Below are 25,110 nucleotides of genomic sequence, written 5' to 3'. Positions count from 1 at the left end.
TTGCAAAGAAATACATACCTTTATGTCCAGGAAATTCCCAAGTATTCCAAAATACTGAGATGAAAATCAGTTGGGAAAACTGTGTTTCAAATATTCTCTTCAATTTACTCCTATGGCAATTTAGTCAAACAACCCTGCTTGGAAGTAATCTCCTTGCAGAACCGAGGTGGGGGAAAACCTGCCAAACAGTATAATTCATCGAATAGGTTTTGGCTCCCACTCTACCAATCCATCTTAAATAGCGGCTAGTGCCCTGCATCTAGCAATACATATGATCAAGCAATATAGCACACAAAAAGAGAGAGAGAGAAAGGCCCCACAACTTGGCATCCCCGTGGCCATTAATCTTTGAGAAAATCAAATGGATCCAACTTTTGCCAGAGTTTAATAGCAAAACTGTCTCATTTTACACAAATGAGTCTGCTAGCGAATGGAAAGAGGAGAATGCGAGGAGGTGGGGCTGCTGACTGGACTGTTTTCAAAGTGGCTCCAGTTTTTAGGGGAGGGGCCATGCACCGCAGGGCAGGAGAGACGAAGTAGTTAAAAATTATTACTGGCGAGGGGCTGGAACCTCGGGGACGTGGGTATATAAGACGGCGCCTCCAGCGCAGAGCTGCTGCTGCGTCTGTAGGAGCCACGACCTGGGCGCACCGGCTCAGCCCCTCGCTGGCCAGAGGCCGAGGAGAGGAGCCAGGGGGACGGTGCGGGCCACACCGGGGCTCCTTCTTCTCTGGGACAGACACGGGACCGCTTCACTTCGGGTGCCTCTCTGGAGACGCGCACCCGCAGGGTCGTGCGCTCCAACCCGGCACACTCGCGCGCGGCATCAGCGCGGCCGGCGCCAGGTCCGGCCCGAGGCGATGCGCTCAGGGGGCCGGGCAGCCGGGCTCGGACTGCGGGAGTAGGGCCTCCAACGGGGAGGCAGGGGGATTGCGGGGTTAGAGCCCGGGCCGCCAGGCGGGCAGAGGCCACCTTCGCTCCACGCCACACCTGCCGCCCTGTCGCGATGAGCCGCGTGGTATCGCTGCTGCTGGGCGCAGCGCTGCTCTGCGGCCACGGAGCCTTCTGCCGCCGGGTGGTCAGCGGTGAGTCCGGGGCAGCCCGGCCGGCTCTCAAGCCGGGAGAGGGGATCGCGGGGTGCGCTGGCGAGGGCCGGCGTGTCCAGGGGTGCAGGCTCTCCCAGGGGTTGGAAACCCGTGCGGGGTAGGTAGGGGGCCGGAGGAGGCAGGAGGAAATTGATTGCATGCTGCTTTCTCCCCATCCCTCCCTAAACACCCAGAAAAGTTTACATTCTTTTGGAAGTGCCTGGTTTAGTAGCTGCGAAGCGAGCTCTGCTTCATCCTGGGCAGTACAGCGTTTTCTAGGACTTATTTCGACTTTCTTTGTAAGAGAGTTGGCCGCAGGGCTGGTACCTGTAGAAAGGGTGGGGTACCGCGGAGGCAGACGGAGCCCAGAGACAGAAGAGCCGCTGCAGAAATGCCACCCCCTGTTGGCCTGGCTCGACTCCAGTCCCCGCCCGCCCGCACGGGGTTCCTGCAGATGATTTCTGAGACCAGACCTGTTCGCTGTGGGTGGCTTACCGACCCCGGGGTGCCCAGCCTTTGTTCTCAGGAGGGCTGACAAAGACCAGGCCATTGGTCGTCGTGGGAGGAGATCTTTCCTTTACACACCTTGTTGCAAGTTGGGGACTTCTCAGAACACGAAATCGGCTCGAGTTGGGTTGAGTTGTGCGTGATCATCAGTGCAGGTCTATGCACACAGTAGGTGCCCAATTAGGTCGGTTTGAGTCTATGCCCAGGAAAGGGATCAGAATTGGCAAGCTTCCCGGCCTTTGCTTTGCTTTTTTTTTTTTTTATTCCTTCGACGACTTTTACTGTCCTGTAGTTGGGCAATTCATACCTCATTCACTCTCCCTTACTTTTGGGGAAGGTCTCTGGGGGGAAAAAAAAAAAAAAAGCGAAGATTCTCAAAAGCCTAGGATGAATGAATGGGGCCTTACAGGAAAATTGAGCATAGCTATTGAAATTTCTTGTGATGCTAATTATAGCGTTGCAATAGACATTCGTTGAAGGTATGTGGGTCGTGTTTTAAGTGTGTAGTTTTTTTTTAATGTAGAAAGCACAGATTCCTTTTCACATTCTGTGCATCTGTATAACAGGTGTCACTAGAGGTAGATGACAGATGACAGCGACTTAATCAGTAGTGAAGCCAGACCTTTAGAAATTGGCCTATTAAGCTTAATTGTTACTGATATTCCCCTCAGCAATGTGACGTTCTGCATCTTCTGAATACAATCCTTCAATGTCTGGGTATCAATCACTCTCCACTAACTTTTTGGCCCTCTGGAGATATTGGAATTAAATACATTGTGTGAAAGGTCACTTGGAAATACATATTGCTTACATTTTTTTCCAGGCTGTTATCATTTAAATATAAAATAAAAACATTGCAGAATCAAATAAGGTTACACAAGCCCTAGTTTTGGATTCCTCCTGCCGATGTTAGCTTCAAAGAAAAGTCCAGCATACAAACTCATCTGAATGTGTGAATTAAGCATCTGACTGCCTTTGTCTCTGTCAGAATTATTCGTGCAAATGAATGAACAGCAGAGATCAGGCTCTGAGCTTTAGGTGTTTCTTAAACACATGGAAAAACTTCACCGACTTAAATAGTCTCCATTAGGTATATTCTTGTTTCATCTCTTAAAATTTGCAAAGGGAGAAGAGGAATACATAAAGCAGACCTTGAGAAAAACCACTGATGAAAAGTTTATGTTGTGTTCTATTGCATAAATGCTTACAAACCTTTTGCTGTGTTCTTCTAGTAAGTATTTATAGACATCTTGTAGGTAACATCTGGAAAATTTCTAATTAAGTGAACATGATTAATTCAATTTAACATAAATGATGATGTTTACTTGATAGTAAAATAATTACCAAGTTATGTTCTTCTTATGAATAATTTGTCTTTGCCATACAAACTCACATTGAAATCTAACCATAATAAATTGATTTGTAATTTTATCCTCTGAAGACTAATTTTTAAGAATGTATATATCAGCCATAATGGCATGAGAACAGAGCAGTCTAAAGCCTGATATTTCGGAAATATTAGGTCTAATGTCTCCCTGGATGCTGTTAAGCTTTGAAAGGTACGTCAACTTTTTCATGCCACTAGAGACCATTTACCAAAATTCTACTTAACTGTCAACTGAAACAAGCTTTTTAGGGCCATTATTAGGAACATACTTACAATATATGGAATGCATTTTTTAGTTATTGAAGATCATTATAACCATTATAATTTCCATATAATGTATGAAAAATAACCATTTATCCTAGGGAAAAAAGATAAGAACTCATAACTTTATTCAATAAGATACTTTCCAATACTGTTAGATACACCACCTTTTTAAAAGTTGAGAGCATTATTTATAAATGAAGTGAAAGCATTTTAAGGAGAATAAGCTTATGAAACATTATCTTAACCTGCCTCATAAGATTTCATAGCATCTAGCAGTAATAGATGGAGAAGGCAATGGCAACCCACTCCAGTACTCTTGCTTGGAAAATCCTATGAATGGAGGAGCCTGGTGGGCTGCAGTCCATGGGGTCACTGAGTCGGGCACGACTGAGCAACTTCATTTTCACTTTTCACTTTCATGCATTGGAGAAGGAAATGGCAACCCACTCCAGTACTCTTGCCTGGAGAATCCCAGGGACAGAGGAGCCTAGTAGGCTGCCGTCTATGGGGTCGCACAGAGTTGGACACGACTGAAGTGACTTAGCAGCAGCAGCAGCAGTAATAGAAAAGTATGTTTATAAATTCCTGGCTGTGCTTATTTTGATGCATGAATATGCAATAAAAATATATAACCATGAAGATAGTGATCACAGAATATCTAGTGAATTTTTGATTCTAATTTGGGAATTACTTTAAGATCTTAGACCAGTACTGATTTGTTGCTCTACACAGATGTGTAGCAATGGGCCCAACCTTTTTTGGTACCAGACACTGATTTCGTGGAAGACAGATTTTCCGTGGAACGAGGGGTAGGGGGGTGGTTTTGGGATGATTCAAGCCCGTTACATTTATTGTGCACTTTATTTCTATTATCATTACATCAGCTGCACCTCAGACCATCAGGCAGGTTGGGGATCCCTTGTGTAGAGGATATCTCTGGGGGGGTGCAATCATTTATATTTGTGAAGTGCCTGGTGGATAATGACATCTTCTTTAGGACAAAGGTAAGATGATTTTACTTTGGAGGTATATGCATACATATGAAAAATAATTCAAAATTCAGGTCTCTAAGATGGGAGAATATATCTGAAGAGCACGTGGATATTCTTAAGCATTTACAGTGTTCTGAAGTAATGTGTGTGTGTGTTTACTTTCTCTTTTTAAGTGCACCCAGCAGTGACCCATCAACCTGTTTATACTGCAAAGTGCATTAGGTGTGTTTCAGGGTACCTCCACATTTCTGCAGAACACTTTAATATGTATTCACTTGAAATTATTGAAACTGGCAAACATTTTATTTAGAAGACTGAACGATTTAGAGACTTCCATTTTGATCATCCAAATGCCACAGAATATTGCAAAATCATAGGTGGTGACCAGTAGCCCATAGATTAATAGCAAGGGACATACAAGTTTTTTTTTTTTTTTTTAATTGAAAAAAACTGCTGAGCGTATTCCAGCTTGTGGTACTATTCCATGACATCATCAAAAGCATAAAGTGATGATAGTGCAGTTTTCAAAGATGCAATTACTTTAAGTATCTCTTGGGCAAGAGAGGAATGAATTAATCTTATTAGCAGTCACTTAATAAACTACACATTCATCATAGTCATTAATCCTTACCTGCCGTTTTTCATTATTTTATGGTTTTATTTTCATAATTCTTTTACTGGAAGATGGTAATATCTGTTACATTAACATTAAAAAGGGACAGTATTATATAAAGATGTTCAAAGTGGAAATTCAGCTGATGGTCTTATTAGCAATGTTGATCTTCTCCAACTCTCTGTTTTCTGTGTCAGATGCTTGGCACACAGGTAAATGATGGGCAGAACTATCAGGCGAGATTGTTTCTTTCATGTTTTAACATATCACTGATGATAGAACATAGCCTGACAATTTGACTAAAGTTATACTCCTTGTTGGGGAGATGTTCAGGTTGGACCTTGTCTACTTTGTTTGGAAAATAGAAGGTCTAGACTTAAAAATCATTGAGGAGATATGAGGTCTGAAAATCTGAGATAGATGTTGCAATAGGAAACCTATGTCTAAATGTTAACTAAAAGAAATTCTGCATTCTGCTTAGAGGGAAACTCTCCATGTACAATCCCAAGCATGTGTTAGCCATCCGGTGATCAATCATGAGCCAATGCTAAACATGATAGCATAGGTTATACTAATTATGTATATATGAATCAGTCCCTTTATTCATGAATTTTTTCACCTTAGAAAAATATACCTGAGATCTCCATGGAGGCAGCCTAGAAATTTGGGGACATGTGTGAACTGTGGAGCCAGACTGCCTGGTTCCAAACCCTTAACCATTTATGAGCTGTGTGAATTTGGCAAATGATGTAATTTTTCTGTGTCTCCCTTGCTTCATTGTTAAGATGGGATGAGCGCATGCACAGCACAGGGTTGCTGTGGGGTTGTTGTTGATGTTGTTCAGTTGCTAAGTGGTGTCCGACTCTTTGTGACCTCATGGACTGCAGCACACCAGGTTCTTCTGTCCTCCACTGTCTCCCGGAGTTTGCTCAAATTCATGTCCATTGAATTGGTGATGCTGTATAACTATCTCATCTTCTACCATCCCCTTCTCCTTTTGCCTTCAATCTTTCCCAGCATCCCAGTTGTGGGGTTAAAGGGGTTCAAACACAATAGTGCGGGTCATGTCATGGACACAGGCTCACCAAGAAACTGTGAGAGGTCACTCAGCAATTCAGGCCCCACAGCTACCGCTGAGGCCACCTACAGGAGACCAGCCTATATCACCAGGAGAGATCCTCTTTCCTAATTTACCCAAGGGCATGGAGAAGACGCTTGAGAGTCCCTTGGACTGCAAGGAGATCAAACCAGTCCATCCTAAAGGAAATCAGTCCTGAATATTCATTGGAAGGACTGATGCTGAAGCTGAAGCTCCAGTACTTTGGCCACCTGATGTGAAGAACTGACTCACTGGAGAAGACCCTGAGGTTGGGAAAGATTGAAGACAGGAGGAGAAGGGGATGACAGAAGATGAGATGGTTGGATAGCATCACCGACTCTATGGACATGAGTTTGAGCAAGATCCAGGAGATAGTGAAGGACAGGGAGGCCTGGCATGCTGCAATCCATGGAGAAACAAAGAGTTGGACAAGCCTTAGTGACTGAAAAACAATGGATTGTGCTAGCTGTGAGGGTTTGCACACTTAGCTATTGATAAATCTCAGGCTATTATCATTATTTCTTTAAATCGCTGAGCTACTCTTACTTTTTAGGTAAGAAACTGAGGCTAGGAAAGTTTTAAATAATGTCCCTAATATTTTCACAGTCCAAGTAAAGCTCTTATTGATTGAAGTCAGCTTTTAGTGATTCAATGTTTGAATTCTTCACTCACATGATTACTTGGTTTACATTTATTATTTAGATCTTATTTTAAATACTAGGTTAATGAAATAAATTTCATCCTCTTCTCAGAAGACTTGTGGTGTTTCCCAGGTGGAGAGTTAGGATTTGCTGATGCCACCATTATTCAACCAATGGCCAAGACTATAGTTTTCGCTGTTTGTCAGTATAGGAAGATGGATTCCAGCATGATCTTAATAGTGCACTATGCAATTAATTACATTACAAAATCTGTTGCAAAAGTAAAGTTTATTATAGCAAAACATTTTTATGATGAAAAAGTCTTAAAAAGTTGGTGTGATATTGAACAGTAAAAGCAGAACGAATAACTGATAGCTTTCCTTTTTAGTTTCAAAGTTTGGGCATTATGATCAGAAGTCATTTCACATTGTATGTTATCGTTTCAGCATATTTATCCCTTTGATTTTGAGTAGAGTAAAAAAGAACCATGAAGAGCAAATTGGTTTATGGTATTCTAGTGAAATGTCCAAAGTCCAGTTAGTCTGATTTGGGGAAGATTTATCATGTAGGTCCTCTTTTGTACAACTTGTTTTTTTCTTTGCAACTAAAGGTAGCATAACTGAACAACTGGAATTCATAGTATGTCTTCCATGTTTTTATTGAAAAACATGATAAAATTCCATACTTATTTAATGTTGCTAATATGTGATTATAGTGTGAGGTGTAAGAAAAAAAATGTTATTACTTTCATAACTGAGGACTCAACTTTCAGAAATTTTATAAATATAAGTGAAACCCAACCAAATCATAGGCATCTCAGGTAGATCTCATGCTAAAGAACCCACCAGCCAATGCAAAAGATGTAAGAGACACGGCCTTCCATCCCTGGGTGGGAAAGACCCCCCAGAGGAGAGCATGGCAACCCACTCCAGTATTCTTGTCCCTGGAGAATCCCATGGACAGAGGAACCTGGCAGGCTGCAGTCCATAGGGTCACACAGTCAGACACAGCTGAAGTGACTTAACATGCACACCCGCAAACCAAATCATAGATCCTTTCTATTCAGGAAGAAAAATTCTTGCCCTACTTTTACATTGTTACTAAAAACATTTAAAGCTTTGCCAATATTTAGATATACAGGAATTTTTATGACTAAGAAAAAAGACAGAATTATCTACTTGTGGAAATAGTAGAATCTTAGCTATGATGATAGGAATGATTATTTTAGCAGGCAATACTAAAAATTATTGCTGAATTGAAGTGCATATGTATCTGTGTAGTTGTATGAGTGTGTGTGTGTGTGTGTGTGTGCATGCATGCATGTATGAATGTATGTATTAAACCAGGAGTTGTTGACTCCTAGGTAAAAAGTCTTTCTCTTTTGTAAATAAGCCAACAGTAAAGGGAGATTTCCCACCACAGATGTTAGGTAAGTTTTAGTAAGTTGTCATCAAGCTAGCCTTAGTGTAATAAAAACTGCTAGGTGGTTATCTGATTATTTTACAGGTGGTAGAATGGTTGGTGGAAGATTAGACATAGTGGATGGAGTTAGATGTAGTAGGTGGAAGACTAGCTTCCTGTTGTTCAAAAAAATCAATGGAGGATTTATTCTGAATATTCAAAAATAAGAGAAAAGGAAATTTTCCATGTGATCTCACAGAATGAGAAGGATGTAGTCGTAATGGCTCCCTAAGAAGATTAGCCTTCAGAGAAGTGGGAAAGTTGCTTCCAGAAGACCCATATTAATGGAACTTTTCTGGGAATTAGGGCAACATTTGTTTCCCAGCTGTTGAAAGTTCCACTGCTCCTACAGCCAAGTGTGTCAGCTGAAATGGTGGTGAGTGGTTCAGTAGCTGTTGCTTCTGGTGATTGTGCTGCAACTTGGACCAAATTTGCTGAATAAGGTGGAAGTTGATAATAAAATAGAATTGAATGTGAAGAAATTCAGTGTCAGCTTGAACTGATTTTATATATAAATACCATAAAAATGTGCAGTATAGCTAATAATTTCCTCAAAACTGCCTTGCTAAAGCTGAACTGCTAGTAACTTCAGGTTTAAAATGTGTGGACACAGCTGACATTCAATTAATACACTTTGCAGTTAACATATATCTGTAATTGGTAATAGGCCATTGTCCTCATCCTCTAAGAGTCCCCCGATATGCAGCCACCACAGTCTACACCCCGTCTTCCAGGATCCTATCATCAGCCACGGCCAAAGAAATGGTACCTGCTGCACAGAGTGCAAAGGCTGGCTATTGTCCACGGCTCCTACAGTATTAGTTCCTAACTATTTAAAATATAATCCCTGTCTCTAGATTTTTCCTTTATTATTATTATTTCTGTATAGACTAACGTTTATCTACAGCTTGACATTTCAATACCTAGTAATGGTATTAGGAATTTCCACAAGAGACGTAAAACTCTCTTACGCATTTAATTAGAAGTGCTATTTTAATTTTATAAATAAAATTTCATCATTTTTCTTGTATCCTCATCATAAATAACAAATCTCCGCGTTTATTTTTCAGTATGTCAAAGATAATGAGCAGAGACTTTTAGCTTATAAAGTGAACTAGGCATATCCTCTGAACTACTGTTGCTGGCTTTGTTACATAAATAATTTTTAAGTCATTAACATTTCTGGCTAATCTGTTTTTTTTTTTTTTTTTTAATTTGGTTTCTTTCTGTTATCTTGCCAAACAATCTCATTGGACAAGTTAATATTTCAAAAGTGCTGGGATCACATTGAAGTCCGAGAGTTCTTGGGTGGAAAATTGAAGAAATTGAAAGCTCAAGGGAATGCAGCTCAGATATATTTTGAGATTTAGAAGTATGTAAAAGATGTAGAAATGAAAATAGAGATAGATCTTGCTTTAAAAATACAAGCCTAAAAATCACTAGACTTAATGGCATTACTAAAGTATTTCCAGGGACAACCATTTTGAACATTGACATCATCACAAATCCTAATAATAAATTAGAAATTAAAAAAAAATTGTATTAGGATCAACCATTGGGACTTCCATGTCATCTCCCCCAGATTATTTATTTCAGGCTGATTTGTCTGGTGTCTCTTTAATTCCAGTTTCCTGTAGTCATTCATATGAACATGTTATTTTTCATTAACAGTTAGTTGGGGCAGTCTCTTAATTTGTTCTTATTATTCAGTGCATTACTCCTGAGTCCAGATCACAGTTAATGAGACAGAGAGGACAGCTGGCTGTCTTGCTTGCATTGCTGAAACTTCTGTATTGTTCGTTGGCTGTTCTCAGCTTGTATCAAGATACTGAATGCCTATCACTCAAACACTGGTGTGAGGTTAATGGCCTTCCACTGGTTTCTTCCCTCCTGCCTCTAAGTGTCATCAGAGATCATTAATTGCTGATTCTGGGGGAGAATGGATGTGATACCAACACTGGCTCAGTGTGATGTACTGTAATTAAGAGTATAAAGCCTGAATGCTTTATTTTAAATATTAAAACACTGGCTAGAAACAGTGTTATAACAGCCCTCTAATACTGACAGATTTCCTTGATCAGCTACAAAATTAAATACACAGTGAATAAAGCCTTCAATCCCAAGAAGAATAAGAATTGTAAGCAGTAAAGCTATGTCTTGATTTCTTGGTATAAAGTAACTCGCCTTAATTTTACAGAAAATACTAGCTTATTTTCCAAGGGCAAAGCTCAGGCTGAAACGAGAGACTGAAAGGGAGGTGGAGACTGTGGACCGCAGGCTGGGGATAAGGAATAATGACAGAGATAGAGCCATGGCAGTTTTTAAAGTTGACAGCAAAGATTTGAGGTGAATCATGGAAGCTAATGAAAAACAAAACAAAGCAGCATGACCTTTGTGGCGACCGTGTCTATAACCTTGGCATACTTACTTGGTGATAACAAGAGGCAGGTGCAAACAACAGAACAATAGGAATTTCGTTGCTAAATCCTGGACACTATTCCTGTTATTTATATGGCTTTTTTATGATGCAGTGTGATCGTTCGTATTTGTAGTTCTGTCACGAAGTAATTAGGAGTATTCATTCTGATCTATATGTAGAGGTATGTGAAATTCAATTTTGAGAGGCCTTTTAAGTCAAACTTTTGTTTGCCTATGTATTTAAATCTTCACAGATGTTGTTAGTGATGTCATAGCAGTGAAGCTTGATAAAAGGTGATATTTCATTAAGAACTCTCGAGAATTATCTTAAACTTCATTTGTGGTTCAATCTAATATCTTGACATAAATTTGTATTCTCTCTATATATAGTGACTTTTAAAATCATTCATAGATATCAGCATAGATGGTTGAACTGAGTGTTATAACTTATAAAAACCTTTAAAATACAAGTGAAAATTTGCATTTTAAATTTCTGTTCCAAATTCTGAGTATCCTAGAGTACTCTAAAAGGTTTACCTGTCACTTCTAATACCACACTATATTAATAAATTGTTTATTATTACCCTTACCTTTATACTGACTTCTATTAACTTTGAATTTTAATATGTTTGCTCTCAAATATATACAAGAAAAACAAATATTTACATTTTATATTTGCCACTTTATTTAAATTTAAATTATTTGAATGTATTCACTTCATGATGCCTTATGTAAAGATTACTTTTTTACTTTACTTTTTATTAATTCCTTTGTGAATTGTGATTCTTATTTCATAATTTTGACCTTTTAGCTTCCTTTACTGTGTATACTTGACATTTCTTTATCTACTTTCACTTGCTTTAGCTATCAGTTTGCAAAAGGTAAGCCAGAAGAATTATGATTTACAAAAATTTCCTGGGTGTACTGATTCCCTGGTGGCTCAGATGGTAAAGAATCTGCTCGCAAGGTGGGAGATCTGGGTTCAATCCCCACATCGGGAATATCCCTTGGTTCAGAAGAGAAAGGCAAACAACTGCAGTATTCTTGCCCGGAGAATTCCATGGACAGAGGAGTCTGGTGCGTTGCAGTCCATGGGGTTGCAAAGATTTGGACATGACTGACCCACTTATACTTTCTTTTCCCCTGTTTTGAAAAGTTTGGGTTACTAGTTTGTTAGGGTATCAATTAACTTTTGTAGATTGAAGTAGGAATCTAGAATATTTTCTAGATTTTATGCAGTGGTTCAGTGGGAGAAACATTCTTGGTAGAATCTTTCTGTTTTTATTGGTTCTTTCATTTTAACATGTAGTAAGTAGCATTATGAAGATAGTTCAGATAATCAGTACATGGACATCTTTTCTTTTTTTCAGGCCAAAAAGTATGTTTTGCTGATTTCAAGCATCTCTGCTACAAGATGGCCTACTTTCACGAGCTGTCCAGCCGCGTGAGCTTTCAGGAGGCACGGCTGGCTTGTGAGAGCGAAGGGGGAGCTCTTCTGAGCCTGGAGAATGAAGCAGAACAGAAGTTAATAGAAAGCATGTTGCAGAACCTGACAAAGCCAGGAATAGGAATTTCCGATAGTGATTTCTGGATAGGGCTTTGGAGAAATGGCCAGGGGCAAACATCCGGTGCCTGCCCAGATCTCTACCAGTGGTCAGATGGAAGCAGTTCCCAGTACCGGTGAGTGGGGATCCTGAGGAGGCAGAGGTCTCTGGGAGGACTCAGAGTACAAAGAATGGGGGGAGATGTCCATTACCTGTAGAGGATGTCAGAGTAGAACAGGCGAAGTCACTGAGAAGTGTCCCTGGTACTCTGTCCTTGCAGAAACTGGTACACTGATGAACCTTCCTGTGGAAGTGAGAAGTGTGTTGTGATGTATCATCAGCCAACGGCCAACCCTGGCCTTGGGGGCCCCTACCTTTACCAGTGGAATGACGACAGGTGCAACATGAAGCACAATTACATCTGCAAGTATGAACCAGGTAGGAAGCATTGTAAGTCAGTAGGAGCAGATTGTATATGTGTATTGGCTTACATTTTTCATCTTTAACCTATGCTGCCTGGGCTCTTTTTGTTTTTCTGCAGTGGAACACAAAATTACTTTGCAGTTCGATGACAGAGTATTGAAATACCCTAAGCTATAACGCAAACAACTGCCCAATGAGTTAAATAGAAGGGAGTATCTAGAAATATCCAGAGGCGTATCTTTAAAAGACAGTAATTATTTCTAATATTAAGGCCAAATTATGTTTTTGTAAACAGGTTTTATGAAGAATAAATATCTCTTTACAAACAGTTAAGCATTTAGTATAGTGCATGTGAAATAAGTATGTCACCAAAGCACCTAGGAGTTTACACATGTGATTAGTAGTTTTTTAGAACATTTTCTGGTATATTTAAGGGAACCAAGCACCATTCCTCTAATAAGCTTATCATATAATGGCATGATATTTGGCTTGTTCTCCTCAGTGAAAATCCGAATGTCAGAGAACCCTGGTGCAGAAAAGTAAGGGCAGGTGGCATGTTCTTGCTGTGGCCCTCAGTCTATGGAATATGCCTCTTCAGTTTCCTTCTGTCTGAAGTCTCCAGCTTTCTTACCCTATGCAGCACATGGAGAGATTGCTCTGACCTGAGCTACGGTAGTATGGTTTCCTACTGAAATGGTAAACTTGAGTTATTTTGAACAGGACAGCTGAACTGAATGGAAATTTGACCAAAAAAGAGACTGATCAGAACTATGCAAACTCATCTTTTTAATGATCTGAGAAAGTCAACTTAGACACTTGGGCTTTGAGGTCTTTTTGCTGTTCTTCTCCTCCCGGTGTTTGGAAGTTTCATCTGAACTCTCCCAAGGGCTGTCTGCTTGACCTCGAAGCGTATGTTCGTGGTAGGCAATTATAATCAAGTGCTGCTATTTCCATTATTCTCTTGAAATTATACTTCTTCTTTACTCATAAGACTGTAAAGCACAAGGGATTACTTGGATTAGATTTACCCTTCTCTTATATTTATTCTGCTCTTGAGTATATTAGCCTTCTCTCTTTATCCCTGGTGAGTTTATTCTTTAAACCTCTTGGTGGTTAAATCCATCATTACCCTCTTAGAAGCCTTTGCAAAATGAAATCTGTTTTGCACTTAGGTTCTTTGTCTATATTTTTTTCCTTAGAAAAATATTAAGTTGAAATTCTCTGACATTTTAACTTTGTGACACTAAGTGCTTGAAACTGTTAAATGAAACAAAGTATATTATAGTATATTCTTAATACAATATTATCTTCTCCTTTCTTTGAACTTTTAGCTGACCCCTGCATACTATTTTATCTTGCATCACACTTACCACCTTATTCAGGACACTATTACCTCTGAATCCTGTTTTGTATCAGGTAGTCTAAGTTTATACTACTTATGGAACAGCATTTTAGACATAAAATTATTTTTTTCCTTTATCTTCTATATTCTACCTAAATCTTCAAATACGTATAGCTTTTGAGCAAGATTATTTTATGTACTTATTGTTTTTGAAGCACTTGAACACTTCCATGGTTGGTCTTATTAGTGTACTTAGAATTTCTGTACTTTATTTTCATTTTATTTACCTTATATGTAACTGATGGAGAGGGCTTTCCCAGTGGCTCAGCGGTAAAGAAGGATATGGCAACCCCCTCTAGGCAAGTATTCTTACCTGGAGAATCCTGTAGACAGAGGAGCCTGGTGGGCTACAGTCCATGGGGTCGCTAAAGAGTTGGACATGACTGACTAACACACATACACATATATGTAACTGATTTTCTTTCCTTGAGCTTAGTGTCTTATTTATGAAGGATGTTGGCTTGATTAAATTCCTTGCTTGTATAGTCAGTGCTATTTTGGTGGTGAGTAGGTAGCTTCTAAAATCACTGCAGATGGTGACTGTAGCCATGAAATTAAAAGACGCTTACTCCTTGGAAGGAAAGTTATGACCAACCTAGATAGCATATTGAAAAGCAGAGACATTACTTTGCCAACAAAGGTTCGTCTAGTCAAGGCTATGGCTTTTCCAGTGGTCATGTATGGATGTGAAGAAAGCCAAGTGCTGAAGAATTGATGCTTTTGAACTGTGGTGTTGGAGAAGACTCTTGAGAGTCCCTTGGACCGCAAGGAGATCCAACCGGTCCATTTTGAAGGAGATCAGCCCTGGGATTTCTTTGGAAGGAATGATGCCAAGGCTGAAACTCCAGTACTTTGGCCACCTCATGCGAAGAGTTGACTCATTGGAAAAGACTCTGATGCTGGGTGAGACAGGGGGCAGGAAGAGAAGGGGACGACAGAGGATGAGATGGCTGGATGGCATCACTGACTTGATGGACGTGAGTCTGAATGAACTTCGGGAGTTGGTGATGGACAGGGAGGCCTGGCGTGCTGCGATTCATGGGGTCGCAAAGAGTTGGACACGACTGAGCGACTGAACTGAACTGAACTGAGTTAGCTTTCATGTATTGGAGAAGGAAATGGCAACCCACTCCAGTATTCTTGCCTGGAGGATCCCAGGGACAGGGGAGCCTGGTGGGCTGCCGTCTTTGGGGTCGCACAGAGTCGGACAGGACTGAAGCGACTTAGCAGCAACAGCAGCAGTTAGCTTTTTAGTGGTGTGGGGATTGGAGGAGCAAGCAGTAAAACTAATTTACAAATTGTAACAATATTTTGAACTTTATTCTCCAACTATACCAGAAGTACTATGTGACTTGGTCTCCTCTTTCTGCTCCTGCATATTATCTAATAGCATGACTTGTTGTTTGGTTGCTAAGTCATGTCCGACTCTTTGTGACCCCATGGACTGCAGTATGCCAGGCTTCCTTGTCCTTCACTATCTTACAGTTTGCTCAAACTCATGTCCATTGAGTTGAAGATGCCGTCCAACCATCGCATCATCTGTCGCCCCCTTCTCCTTTTGCTTACAATCTTTTCTAGCATCAGGGTCTTCCAGTGGGTCAGCACTTCGTAGCAGTTGATTGAAGTATTGGAGCTTCATCTTCAGCATCAGTCCTTCCAATGAATATTCAGGACTGATTTCCTCTAGGATTAACTGATTTGATCTCCTTCAGTCCAAGGAACTCTCAAGAGTCTTCTCCAGCACCACAAGAGCATGACTACTGATATACAAAAGTGGTTTAAAAAAAATTAGCCTAGTTATACAGAAACTGAATAATGCACTTCTAAATTTTCTCACTTTCTTCTCCAATACTTTTTATTATTGTCCTGTGAGTTGCATATTTATTCTTTGGGTCTATCACTGTTATCCAGAGACATTATTAAGGGGATGCTTCTGAATCCAATTTTTCAGTTCAGTTCAGTGGCTCAATTGTGTCCCACTCTTTGCAACCCTGTGGACTACAGCATGCCAGGTCGCCCTGTCCATCACCAATTCCTGGAGCTTGCTCAAACTCATGTCCATAGAGTTGGTGAGGTCATCCAACCATCTCATCCTCTGTCATCCCCTTCTCCTCCTGCCTTCAATCTTTCCCAGCATCAGGGTCTTTTCCAATGAGTCAATTCTTCAGATCCAGGAGCCAAAGAATTGGAGTTTCAGCTTAAGCATCAGTCCTTCCAATGAATATTCAGGACTGATTTCCTTTAGAATTGACAGGTTTGATCTTGCAGTTCAAAGGACTCTCAAGAGTCTTCTCCAACACCACAGTTCAAAAGCATCAATTCTTCGGTGCTCAGCTTTCTTTATAGTCCAACTCTCACATTCATACATGACTACTGGAAAAATCATAGCTTTGATGGACCTTTGTTGGCAAAGTAATGTCTCTGCTTTTTAATATGCTGTCTAGGTTGCTCATAGTTTTCTTCCAAGGAGCAAGAGTCTTTTAATTTTGTGGCTGCAGTCACCATCTGCAGTGATTTTGGAGCCCCCCAAAATAAATTCTGTCACTGTTTCCACTGTTTCCCCATCTATTTGCCATGAAGTAATGGGACTGGATACCATGATCTTAGTTTTCTGAATATTGAATCCAATTTTTATATTTATTAAAATTACATTAAGCACTGTTATTCTTAGACAATAAAAACGGTATGTATGAGATTGTATTTCTAAAATTTTGTCACCTAATCAGCAATCACATTAAAACTTTTGAACTATTTAAAAAATAACCAGTTCTATATTGATAAATTGCATAATATCTGTATTATTTGTTCAGCAAATACCAGTTGAGCACTAGACGCAAGGAGTGCCTAAATTCTGTAGAAGAATGAGTGTAGGGTAGGACTGAAGACTAGAGGAGGCAAAGTGTAGGGGTAAGATATGTTTAAAAGAATAGTAAATATTATTATAGGGTGGTATACGATTAAGTTTCTAATGAAGAGAGACTATGTGGCCAAATTAGAATAGTAAACATTAGATTGAAGTGATTTAATATTCTGAAACTAACATAAGATGATGCTGCATGTGTTTTTGTCTTTTCCATTAATTGAGAAAAATAAACAGAGTTGTATTTTTGGAACAAATGAAAACAAATGTACAGGTTATTTCTTAGTAATTCTATTTAATTTCTCTATTAATTCAGCCACTGCTTGTGCTTGGTTGCTCAGTCATGTCTGCTTCTTTGCAACCCCATAGACTGTAGCCTGCCAGGTTCCTCTGTTCATGGGGATTCTCTAGGCAAAAATACTGGAGTGGGTTCCCATCCCCTCCTCCAGCTTAATCCAGGGACTGAACTCAGGTCTCCTGTATTGCAGGTGGATTCTTAACAACAGTGCCCTAGAAAAAGATATTAGACAAGAGAGTAGTACCAGATCGTTATTAAAAAAAAATCAATATTTTTAAAGTGTGTGGCAATTGAAAAAATCTTGCCTCAGAAAAAAGCAGGGAGAGAAACAATTTGCAAGCCTTAATTTATGATAATTTTTTAAAGATGCAGATATTGTTGAGAAGGAAATCTAAGGATGGCATTGTTTGTAGGGGACAGAAGTGTGCTTTAGAACATTTTTATTTGAATCATCAATTCCGGATACTGTCCATATGCAGTTATCTGCTGTTTTTTGTTGTGAGGAGAAATCTAAATTATACACCATCGTAGTATAAAGACTTCCCTTGTGGCTCAGTGGTAAAGAATCTGCCTGCCAGCCCCAGGGTCGGGAAGATCCCCTGGAGAAGGAAATGGCAACTGACTCCAGTATTCTTGTTGGGGAAATCCCACAGACAGAGGAGCCCAGCAGGCTTATAGTCCATCCATAAGGTTGCAAAAGAGTCAGACATGACTTAACGACTAAACAACAGTAGTGTAGAAATCATCTTTGTTGGTCTTTATTCACAGCTAGTGCCTCACTTTCTTATGCTTTCCGATTCTCGCCTATCTTTGCCTACTTTTGTACCTCCTTTGTCATTATTACCTGTAATAGGTTATCATCAGCACAGATGCTCTGGATTGTTAAATGCAGTCTGGGGTTACAGGAATTCACCCAGTGGATCCAAGTTGCAAAGAGTTACCAGGCAGATCTTTTATTCAGAGACAATTAAATGCTGCCTTTATTGTTAAATCATTTCATATAAATTTAAATTCAAAATAGAATTAGCTGGAAGTTGTTCAGAAATCAATGTTTATTTTGTTTTGTAATAAGCTTTTATTTTCATCTACATTTGCATTTGTCTTATTTATCATTATACATGATAACTGTACTTATTATTTACAGAGATTAATCCAACAGCTCCTGTAGAAAAGACGTATTTTACCAACCAACCTGGAGACACTCATCAAAATGTAGTTGTTACTGAGGCAGGTAATTAGTTCATATGTCTTTAACTCACTTATAAGGAGAAGAAAAGGTACTTTAATTTTTTTTTTTGATTGGAGGATAATTTTGACAATGTTGTGTTGGTTTCTGCTGTATAACAATGTGAATCTGCTATGAGTGTGTATATATATCCCCTCCCTCTTGAGCTCCCTCTTGAGATCATCGCAGAGCACTGAGCTGAGCTCCGCATGCTACACAACAGCTTCTCACTAGCTATGTATTTTACACATGGTGGTGAATATATGTCAATGCTACTCTCTCAGTTCACTTTTGCTTCATGTTGGCCCCAATTTTCTTGTTGCTTAGTGAAAAAGTGCACTAAATATAGGCGTATGGAAATTTATTTTAGAATTGCATTGGAACAAATGATGCTAAGCTAGTTTTTGTGGGTGTTTCTCTTTTGGATGCACAGTGTGGATTGTGAGATCTTAGTTCCCCAACCAGGGATAGAACTCACGACCCCTTCAGTGGAAGCACAGAGTCCTAACCATTGGACCTCCAGGGAAGTCTCCTAAGCCAGTTTTTGAATAGAAATTTTGTTTTCTGTATCTAGTACTAAACTAAGTATCCCATGTTAAAATGTGGATTCATAAGGATCTTCCCCAATTTGCAGGTGTTATGATGTAAATTGGCACATTCAGTAGCCTATAAACAGTAGGGAACTGGTAAATGTTTAGGGATTGACTGGAGTAAGCTGGGATTTGAAAAGTCCAATTTGTAGGCTTTGAGTTTTCTGTGGTATGGAAAACTGCCACCCTGGCCAATTTCAAGCTACCGAGTGACATGACTGAAGAGCAGATTGGGTAGTAGACACATACAGTGAGCTTTCAACTCAGTGCCTACAGCACACCAGTATCTGCAAAAGACACAAAACACAATCCCAATGCAAACCTCTTTTTAGTAAAAAAAAAAAACTGCTCTTAGTATCAGTTAGGGGCCTGTTTTAGCATGGTGCTGCTGGTAAAGAATCCACCTGTCAGTGCAGGAGACACAGGAGATGTGGGTTCGATCCCTGGGTTGGGAGGATCCCTGGCAGAGGAAATGGCAACCCACTCCAGTATTCTTCCCTGGAAAATTCCATGGAGAGAGGAGCCTGGTGGACTAAAGTTCATGGGGTTGCAAAGAGTCAGACATGACTGAGTGATGGAGCACACACACATTTAGACTAAGATAATGGCTTTCAATTTGCTATCTCAATACATAGCTTTCTAATTTGCTTTTCTTGTATGGATGTGATATTAAACCTTAGTGCTTTTCACTTTCAGTCGTCTGATTTTAAAACCATTCAGACCATGTAAATCTAATCAAACAGATCAGTAAATAATTATATTAGGAATATTTTCCCGCTTATGACATTGAGAAATTGCGTAATAAAGTCATTGCAAGCTATATGGGGGTTCTGTGTGGCAGTTTTTTATTTTTCCAAGAATACCTAATATTATCTAGTGTGATGGAACAGGATTAAAAAATGATTCATCTTAGAATTTAATTAAGATCAAATATTTATGCCTCTGGAGTCTTATGTCTCTAGGTTATGACTCTATCATCAGTTAATATTTACGTATTTTGGCTTAATCCCAGAGAGTTATGCATGTCATCATGGCACTGAGCTTATTAGTTAGGATAATTACATATCTAATAAATCAACAATTACTTTAATCATGATTATTCTTTAATAATCAGTGCTTGTTTTCAAAGTAATAACTGAGAAGGATTAATGGAGTGAGATAGCTAAGATTATTAATATGTTATGAAAGCCAGTCCCTATCTGAATTGCAAATTTAATAATAGTTTTGGAAATATGGACATTTAACTGGAGCATGGCAACCATGCAGCATGATTTTGTTTTTAACTTTTAACCAAACATAAATATATTACTTCATTAGATTATTCAGTATTTTGGGAAGACCTTACTTGGTATCTGCTTACTGATAATAATTCTATTTTGCCTTAATTTTTTAGAAAGCTTTTATAGAACCATAATGTCAGAATCCTGCCTCAACTATCTGTTTACATTAAGACTGTTTTACTTTTGTAGGAATAATTCCCAATCTAATCTATGTTGTTATACCAACAATCCCTTTGCTCTTACTGATCCTGGTTGCTTTTGGAACCTGCTGTTTCCAGATGCTGCATAAAAGGTAAATAATTCATACATGGAGAGACAATTTGAAAAACTTTAAACACATTTTCAGAACTCTTTAAAAAATTATGTTTTTACGTTGCCTTAAGAAAATTGTGATTCTCATTCTTTCAGTACAAATATAGTATATACAATCTAATAACATATACCTTGATTATAGGATTATGAATTATCTCATTTCATCCTCACAGACCATATGAAGTAGTTATCCTTCTGTTTTCTCTTTTTCAGTTGGGAATATGGTTGCTTAAATGGGTCATACAATTTGCCTTGGGTCTCATGGCTAATATGTGTGATGGATCTGAAATGTGAATGTTTTTAATTCCACAACATATGCGACTATACTGTACTGTCTCTTTATATTAAGTACAGGCAGTAATGCTAAACCTTTTAATCTTGACCTCAAGTTGTATGCCAGACTTGATTTTTGCACGTGAACTTTGTAATACCTTTTGCAAAAACAGCCTTCTGTTTTATTTCCAAAGGATATTTTAAGTATAGGAACAATGGTAAAATGGGTCACTTTTTAGTAGGCATCTTGAAATAAAATGATATATCTTAACATCCAGACTCTTGAGAGTATTCTTTTATATATGTTTACTCATACCCTTGAATTACAGGTGAAATTTTTTCATAGGTGTCAGTTTGACAGTTAAACTAAAACATTAATATGTGAAATATAAATATATATCAAAGAAAAGATGTGGATTTAAATTAGTGCATGCTTGTTAGAATAAACTAGACATTTTTGTCAGTGTTTTAAATAAAAAATGATAGAATGTTTCCAACAGGGAAGGACATGCAGATAAGTAATTTTTTCTTTTATCTTCATTTTCTTTTTCATGAACCCTAAAGAATTTACTGAGTTAAAAAGCTCCAGAAAAAAAAAATTAAATAGATATAAACTCTAAATGGTACACAAGAAATTTTTTTAAAGAATCCAAGCTGTGATATATTGACTGTTTAAAGAAGCCATTTTTGAATAATGATAAATAAAGCCTGGAAAATTAATACTATATTTTGTGTACTCAGTATATATATATATATACACACACACACACACACACATATATATGTTTTCAATATTTTATACAGAATAAAGACAATAGTAAATATCTGATTTTTACCCTTAATTCTAAGACTATAGATGAAAAGATAATTTATCAGTATGAAAAACAATGAAGCAGAGGGAGGGTTTGATATAAATCCCCCCCATAACCCAGCCAAACTGTAATGAAGGGCTGCAAATAGCTAATCATTGTGAACAAAGATTTGAGAAAAATTATGTAGATCTTCTCATTTCTAAAAGTAAAATTACCAAAGTATCAGTAACTGAGTTTTCTCTGAAGTTTGCTTTCCTTCTTCCAAAATAGTATATTATTGTGGAGACTCTGCTCATTCTCAAGTCTTCCAGGTTTTTATACTTTGAAGACCTTGGAAGTTTCACATGTTGGAAATTCTCAAGGGTGAGGAAATATACTCACTCAAACATATTTCTCAGAGTAAGAAAATATACTCACTCAAACATAAGCCATCTCCAGACACCAGAATTAGCTATTAGTACTTAATTCATTCTCTCTTAGATCCTCCCATTTTCCTTTCTTCCAGGAAAGCAAGGAAAAACTTCATCAAAGACTCCAATTCATTGTCATTTGAGTGCCTTGCAGAAAGTTTAAGTTCCGGTTGGGTACACAAGATGGCGTCTGTGATTCCATGTCATGTTCAAAATAAGAAGTCTTGTTTCCTTAATCCATGATAACTCTTAAATCAAATAAATACTAATGCTGCCCCAAAGCCACATTAATAACTTAACCTCCCTTTTGTTTCAACCATTTAGGAGAATTTCATGTTTTTCATCAACTTTGCTTGGTTTATTTTCCATTCATGTAAAATAACTTCCTAGGTAGAGATGTGTTGATCTTACTTATTTGGATGCACATCTCCAAAATGTATCATTTAGATACAATCATGTGTTAGCAATAAATTTACAGTTAAATTGAAGTCAATTAAGTAATATTATGAAATTCTATGGCTCAGGCTTATTTAGAAAGACTATTTCTTTCTTTGAAGGGATTCAGCAACACAGTGTCTTGTAGACAGAGATTGAATGGGATGGGGTAGGAGGAATGCCTGGAGCGTGGGGTGGAGGCAGATGCTATTGAAGGAAGCATCTGTAGGAGCAAGAAGTACAGAAGAAAATGAACAGGAACTACCAGGGGTTAGTGATCTAGGCGAGGGCTCATTCCCAGGAAACTGGATCAAAAAAGAACCTCGATCTTGACAAGTATCTTGAAGAGGCTGACTCGGGAAGGGAGAAACTCAGGAACAGTCACTTTTGCAGGAGTCTTAGAAGTGGCCATCTTATGGAAAAATTTAGAAGACATCCCCTGGAGAAGGGAATGGCTACCCACTCCAGTATTCTTGCCTGGAGAATTCCATGGACAGAGGAGCCTGGTGGGCTGCATTCCATGGGGTTGCCAAGAGTCGGACAGGATTGAATGACAACACTTTCACTTTTCACTTTAGAAGACATCACAGCTTGAGCAACAGGGTGGAGTGTGGTCAGCCTGAGAGCTAGAGGAACTCTCTCAGGCCTGAATCTGCCTTGAACTGCCTTTGTTTCAGAAACTATAGCAAAATTAAGCTTTGGGGAATTAAATGACTTAACTATAGGACAGAAAAACATGATGGGTGGAGGGGATAGGACAGCTTTTATATGTAGGACAAAAGCACTATTTTGATGATTTGACATTAAAGTACATCATATGTTAATGGCAGATTATTCAAAAAGCAAAATTATAAAAATAACTGATCAAAGAAAATGAAGATTTATTGGTGATTACAATGAACATTTTGAAACTGGGTTAAACATATTTGTGTATATGTCTGAATTCTAAAATATGAAGGGTCAGGGAAAGATTTTTTTTTATTATCTTATATGAACTGCTTACCCTCTTCACCTATTGGAATAATCCAGAATTTTTTGTAGGAATGAAAAAAATCTGCTGATGAGAGAAGAAAGATACTTTTATAATAAGTCTGACAAAGCTCCATTTGGACCAAGACATGCCTAGTTTGATGAGAAGTCTCAGACATTGAATTTACTTCTTCTTCTGTTTTTCAGTAAAGGAAGAACAAAAACTAGCCCAAACCAATCCACACTGTGGATTTCAAAAAGCACCAGGAAAGAAAGTGGCATGGAAGTATAATAATCCACTGACTTGGCTCCAGAAAAGAAAATAGAGTTTTATAATTCTGGATCTGTATAAGGAATGGCATCAGAACATTAGCTTGGAATGGCTTGAAATCTCAAAGGATGTGCAAGATGAACTGTAAGCTCCCCCTTGAGGCAAATACTAAAATAATTTTTATATGTTCATTATCTCATTTATAAAATAATGCTGTGCTAATAATGGAGTGAGACATGCTTATTTTGCTAAAGGATGCACCCAAACTTCAAGTCGATGAGATGGATAAGATGCAGATAAAATTGCTGTGAACACATCAGAACAATGTGTGCATTGGAAGCAGTTATCTTTGTCTCTTTCACCTTTCATAAGTTGTAATCTAGTTAATGTAATGTAAATTGCATCGAAATTTACAGTGTGCAAAATATTTTTCCTTTACATGAGTGTTTGATAGAATGGACTGTTCTAGTATTTATTTTTATGATGTCTCACTTTTCAATACATGCTGTTTTGATTAAAGAAATGTATTGCTGTTGTCAACTGAATTCACACACACATAAATCTATTACCGTATAAAAAGTTTCATTTTCTAGAAATGGCTCATCTTCTTTTAGTTTCTCTGCTTTGGGTCAGAGGAAGTTTAGGAAATGTCTTCAGAAATAAGAAGTTATTTCATTAACCGTGGTATCTACTCAAATATTATACTTAGAGGCAAGAATTGTCTAATTTCAATTGTGCAAGACATGTGCCTTACAATTATTTTGAATTTAAAGTTCAACAGATTTTGTAATAACTTTGTTAAATAGCTGTATAAACAATAATATACTCAATCTAGAACAAAAAAGGTGGCATACACAATCAAGATAATGTCTTCACATGTTGCCTATATAACCACAAGTAGCTCTCCGAGGGTTCTGAAATCAGTCCCTCTCTTGCCAGCAAAGCAAAGATGGTTCTGGTGTTGACTCTGGAGGCAAACTCCTGCAGTTTGATTAAGGTCTTTCCTGGCTCTATTTAGCCTCTATCAGCATATAAGGGGGTTTAAGAGTTGGGACTAGTTGAGTGGTCACCATGAGTGTGGAGTTAAGCACAGCACGTTGACATTTACGTGAGGAAAGAAACTGAAATAGTGTAAAAACGCGTTTGTAGGCATCAGTGATCATGGGTTCCCTGTCCAGGGTTTGGGGTGGCTCTGTACTCTCTTCTAGTTTCTTCAATGCTTGTGGCTCCTTCCTCTCAAGAGAGAGATGTAACTATCTGGTCTTCAAACGTCTGTGCTCCTTTTAACCAAATAAAAAGTTCTTGTTTCTGAAGGATGATCATTGGTGCTGTCTAAATCTCTTACATGAACGAAGTACAGATGTGTTTGCAATAATGCATGGAAACAAATGACTGTTTAAGTGTGGTAAGAATGGAAGTTACAGTTGCCGGGTGTTCTAAACCTCATCTTTTCAATTAGATAATGAAAGTGCTTTCATTGTGGGAATTCACAACTCCAGTTGTTTGGTAAAATTAAGAGACAAAATAGAAATTAGTGGG

The 25,110-nt window shown here is 38.5% G+C and overlaps 1 protein-coding gene across 1 annotated transcript; it reads left to right on the top strand.

Annotated features, from left to right (window-relative positions):
• Positions 1–621: 621 nt before the first annotated feature.
• CHODL (chondrolectin) lies at positions 622–25,110 on the top strand. Its single transcript, XM_055567778.1, has 6 exons — positions 622–1,085; positions 11,838–12,147; positions 12,292–12,449; positions 18,139–18,225; positions 20,279–20,381; positions 23,508–25,110. Exons 1-6 carry the CDS (start codon positions 1,007–1,009, stop codon positions 23,590–23,592), a joined length of 822 nt encoding a protein of 273 aa, XP_055423753.1. The 5' UTR covers positions 622–1,006; the 3' UTR covers positions 23,593–25,110.

This window comes from Bubalus kerabau, chromosome 2 (genome assembly GCF_029407905.1).
Source record: "Bubalus kerabau isolate K-KA32 ecotype Philippines breed swamp buffalo chromosome 2, PCC_UOA_SB_1v2, whole genome shotgun sequence".
Lineage (NCBI taxonomy): Eukaryota > Metazoa > Chordata > Mammalia > Artiodactyla > Bovidae > Bubalus > Bubalus kerabau.
This window is presented reverse-complemented; position numbering and strand designations above follow the sequence as displayed.

Excerpts from the sequence above, each read along its gene's own strand:
- CHODL (XM_055567778.1), top strand. The coding sequence starts at position 1,007 with ATGAGCCGCGTGGTATCGCTGCTGCTGGGCGCAGCGCTGCTCTGCGGC. Across the intron at positions 12,148-12,291 it reads GGAAGCAGTTCCCAGTACCG|AAACTGGTACACTGATGAAC; the intron begins GTGAGTGGGGAT and ends CTGTCCTTGCAG. Across the intron at positions 18,226-20,278 it reads TGTAGTTGTTACTGAGGCAG|GAATAATTCCCAATCTAATC; the intron begins GTAATTAGTTCA and ends TTACTTTTGTAG.